The 4633-nt window shown below is 46.6% G+C and overlaps 1 protein-coding gene across 1 annotated transcript in view; it reads left to right on the forward strand.

The window, feature by feature from the left end:
• The window catches only part of TOGARAM2 (TOG array regulator of axonemal microtubules 2), a 52441-nt gene that overhangs the window by 11799 nt on the left and 36009 nt on the right, over window positions 1-4633 (forward strand). Inside the window, exons 7-9 of the mRNA XM_011370763.1 lie at window positions 1449-1584; window positions 1786-1950; window positions 4215-4269. Of these exons, the coding sequence (XP_011369065.1) occupies window positions 1449-1584; window positions 1786-1950; window positions 4215-4269 (356 nt within the window). The remainder of the gene's footprint in view (window positions 1-1448; window positions 1585-1785; window positions 1951-4214; window positions 4270-4633) is intronic.

Here is a 4633-nt window from a genome sequence, read left to right on the forward strand (position 1 = left end):
GGCAGGGAGGGCAGAAGGAGGTCACACTTGGTTCGGAAGGAAGCAGGATGCCTGGTAGAGTACAGAGGGGCTTAGGTGAACCAAACAGAGTAATTTGAGCCAACACCCAAGATAGCACAACCGAGAGGCAGCTGACGCAGAGTCAGATCAGGCAAAGGCTGCGCTTGCCAGGCTGACAAATAGCTTGCACTTCTAAGGTGACCTTGACCCACATGATTCTCTTCCCTAGTCTGGATAAATCTAATAAAGCTGGGAGAGTCCCTGTTATGGGGACTCGATCTCCTTCTTTGAAACAGAGATATGAAAGTGCAATAAACATATCTTGGAGGCCTGCTATTTGTATGTACTATGTTCGGACTGGGATCCAGTGATGGTGAAGATCAGGTCCAGGCCTACAGCCTTCCCACTCCAGCAAGGGTGACAGACCATGAAACAAAGGAAGAATAATTCAGTGACCGTGAAATGATCCCAGCTTCTGCCTCACCTTAGCCATTCACTCCCATGGTCATATCATAGACCTTGGCACTGCGAGACCTTGACCCCCACTGGTATCTCCCGTCCACGCATCCCATTTGCTCACCACTATCTCCTATTATTCTAGTTCAATCTGTCTAATGTGCCAGCTCCAACATTTATTCTTTCTCTTGCATCAACAACATTCTCCTTGATATTAACAGGATCCTTCTTATCAGCATCTTAGCTCTCTATTATTTCTTTCATCTTAAGAAAAACAAAACAAAACCAGAACAATTCTCTGAAAAACCAGAACCCGTTCTCTCCTGAGACGATTGCAGTTAGGCTTTAGTCCCCTCCCACCCCCACTGAATTCCTCACCTAGGGATGGAGCGGGGGAGATGGCTTCTTTCTTGGTTCTCTGACTAAACCAAAGGTAGCCCCTTTTCTAGTCCTTTGCAGGCTCCTCCTCATCTTCCTGATCTCTGCACACTGGAGGCCCCCAGAGCTCAGACCTCTGGCCTCTCGTCCGTGTATATTGACCCCTGTGACTTGATCCAGTCTGTAGCATTAAGTGCACCAGGACCATGTATAGGCCAAGGACTCCCAAACTTCCCTCTCCAGCCCAGACTTTCAAGTAGCAATTAAATTATATAAATACATACATATGTTGTTACTTACCATCCCTGTTTAGATATCTAATTATCTTTCAAACTTACTCTGTTCAAAACTCAGCTATTGAAACCTTACCCCACCCCCCCTCAAAACCTCCCTTTCCCCAGGGTCCCCTCTCAGCGAGTGGCAATAAAAGGTAACTCCAGCCTTCCATCCGCTCTGGCCAAAATTCGTGGGCCCCTCCTTGCCTTCTCTTTCTCTCTCAATCCACACCTCACACATCAGCGAAAGCACTGGGCCAGGAATGATCATTCCACCATCTCCATTTCTGCTCTCTAAGCACGAGCCCCGTAATGGAGTTTGCCTTGACCTTGTGCCAGATCCAGGTCACCATCTCCAAGTCTGCCCAGGAGAAGCTGCGGCTGAAGCAGATGAGGGAGATGGAGTTGTTCCGAAGGATGAAGGAACCAGACACGTCGCAGGGCCTGGGCGCCCGGGGAACCTTGATGAAGGAAGGTACTGCGTGCCTGGGGCATGATTTCCGCAGGCTGCGGAAGCTTCTGGGCTAACTCCTTGGCCAAAGAGATGCTGCCACAGCTTCCCACCCTCCCCGTCCTGCGACTGGACAGGGAGCCACACCTGCTCTCTCGTAGCCTACCCTTGGGCTGGGGGATAGACAAGACCGGCTCCATGCTGGGGTTTTCTCTGCCTCCACAGGCCTCCTTCCTCTCCGGGGCAGCAGGACCCTGTCCGTACCCACTGGGCTGAGCAGCCCACGCAGAAACAACATCGGTGTCATCCTGAGGAAGCGGGCCAACCGGGCCTCACTGCCCAGCATCCCCGTCAGCAAGCAAGAGCCCAGCTTTGCCCGCCATGCTTCAGGTAGGGCCCAGAACTGCTGGCAGGGGGCATATATCCCTCTCGCTGTGCTGCCTCAGGGCACTTTGGGGCATGGCGAAAGTGAACTAGGCTGCTCTGCTCCGCTCTGCCCACGTTAGAGTATGGGCAGCCTGGAGTGTGGTCACCTCACCAGAAAGAGACACAGAGTCTGGGAGATAAAAACATCTATGGGCCAGGCTGGGAACCCAGAGTATCACAACTGACACTGTGGTTGGCTAGATCGATGTGCTCAACCTGACTGACATGTTCTAGAGGACTCGCCAGTGCACCAGGACCATAGATGCTGGGAAATAGCATCCATAGAAGTATCTGGAAACACTGGGAAGAGGAAGAGAGGGTTCTGGGAAGGGCTTGGGTTCCTGCATGTTGCCTCATAAAGTGTCAGACAGGGCTGCGTACGGACTGGGTCTCAGGACCCAAAATTTCTATGGGGTGCTCAGGACGATGCCAAGAAGCAAGAGGGGCTCTGTCCCCATTCGGGAGGGGAATGCCTCTTTTGCCTGACCTTTTTGTACACCGGGCATCCACATGAGACTGCACTCGAAAAGATTTCGCTACCAAGAAACATTGGCAAACTGCCAACCTGGTTCAGAGTTTCTTTAAGTGTGGGATATGGTGTGACAATGAGGGGTAAACAGAGCATCGTTTTCGTGCCAGAAATAGTATTGACTCGCTGCCTTTTCCATTCTCTTTCTATCCTTCCGATTCTATCAGGCAGAAAGTCTTCATTTTCGCTAGTCTTTAGCACCTCTTAAGACTCGCAAATATTTAATTAATTAATTAATTAATTTATCTATCTATCTATCTATTTATTTAAATTAAGTTTATTGGGGTAACATTGGTTAATACAATTATATAATTTTCAGGTGTACATTATCATTTGACATCTGTATATTCTATTGTGTGTTTACCACCCAAAGTCCAGTTTCCTTCAGCTACCATATATTTGATCCCCTTTACCCACTTCACCCTCCCCCTACCCCCTATATTTGACCTCCTTTACTCCATCTACCTCCTCCTCTACTCTCCCACCCCACTAGTAACCACTAGTCTATAGTCAATGTCCGTGAGTCCCTGTTTGTTAGTCCTGTTCATTTGTTGCTTTTAGGTTTATATCCCGCATATAAGTGATATCATGTGATTTTTAACTTTTTCTGTCTGGCTTATTTCACTTAGCATGATTACCTCAAGGTCCATTCATGTTGTCGCAAATGGCAGTATTTCATCTCCTCTTATGGCTGAGTAATATTCCATTGTACATATGTACCACAGCTTCTTTAGCCAATCATCTATCGTAGGACACTTTGATTGCTTCCATGTCCTGGCCCCTGTGAATAATGCTGCTATGAACATCGGTGTGCAAATATCTTTTTGGATATGGGTTTTCAAGCCTTTGGGGTAAATATCCAGTAGTGAGGTTGCTGGATCATATGGTAGATCAAGTCTTAGTTTTTGGAGGAACCTCCATACTGTGTTCCATAGTGGCCGTACCAATTTGCAGTCCCACCAGCAGTGTATGAAGGTTCCTTTTCCTTCACATCCTCTCCAACATTTGTTATTACTTGTCCTGTTGATTATAGCTTTTCTAACAGATGTGAGATGGTATCTCATTGTGGTTTTGATTTGCATTTCCATAATAGCTAGCGGTGTTGAGCATCTTTTCATATATTTGTTGGCCATTTGTATGTCCTCTAGGGAGAAGTGTCTGTTCAGATCCTCTGCCCATTTTTTGATTGGATCAGCAAATATTCTTTTTAAACAAAGAGATCTTCCTTTAGGCTTGAAACATCAGAAGGTGGCTATTATTTTATAGGTAGAACTTATAATGTTCTTTTATTGTAAGTATTTATCATTTTCTGTGACAAATAATATTAGTTTATCAATTGCAGTAGTGACATAAATTTCTCTTTAAAATAACTTACGTAGGATTCGAAAAGTAGTTTGATTTGAAGAAAAATATATAAATAAAAGTAGAGATAATTAAGAGATATGGCAAAACCATAAAAGTAGTAATTGAATGGTTGATATTTGGGAAATATTGATCTATCTAATCCACCCCACTCATCTCATACAGCAGAACTGAGACCCAGAGACTCATGGTGACCCAAGATCAGTCGAGGCGATGGTGGCCTGCAGGGACTAAGATTTTGGCTAATGACTCTTATTCCAATGGCAGAGCTGAGAACAAAATGCAGGAATGAGGTCTTTGTGTTTAGCTTTAAGTAAAGAACTGCCTGTCAACTCAGATTTACCAGGACCTCCTGAGTATGCCAGGGTGACAACCATGCCAGTGGAGATGAAGTGAGTTTGGCCGTGAGAGCTCTGGCCTTGGAGGAGACCTTCTTGTCCTGGCTCTGTTGACAGAGGAGTTGAGGGACTGTTGGGGGTGGGGTCTGTTAGGCTGCATGACCTCCTATGCCTCAACTATGTGATCAGGGCATTGGGAGAGATAGATGGCCTCTAAATTGCTTTCCTGTTCTCTGGGATTTTTATGATTCTAGCATGTGTCCCCAAGGAAGGAGAGCCTAGGAAACAGGAACTGAATTTTAAACAACATGTCTGCTTATTGCCAGTCCCTGCAGGTGTGGCCACTTCTTGACCACACAGGTACCAAGGAGACAGCCACATTGTCCCCTTGCTGCTTTCACTGTCTCCGGCTTCCTCC

The sequence above is a fragment of the Pteropus vampyrus genome, unplaced genomic scaffold, assembly GCF_000151845.1.
Source record: "Pteropus vampyrus isolate Shadow unplaced genomic scaffold, Pvam_2.0 Scaffold173, whole genome shotgun sequence".
Classification (NCBI taxonomy): Eukaryota; Metazoa; Chordata; class Mammalia; order Chiroptera; family Pteropodidae; genus Pteropus; species Pteropus vampyrus.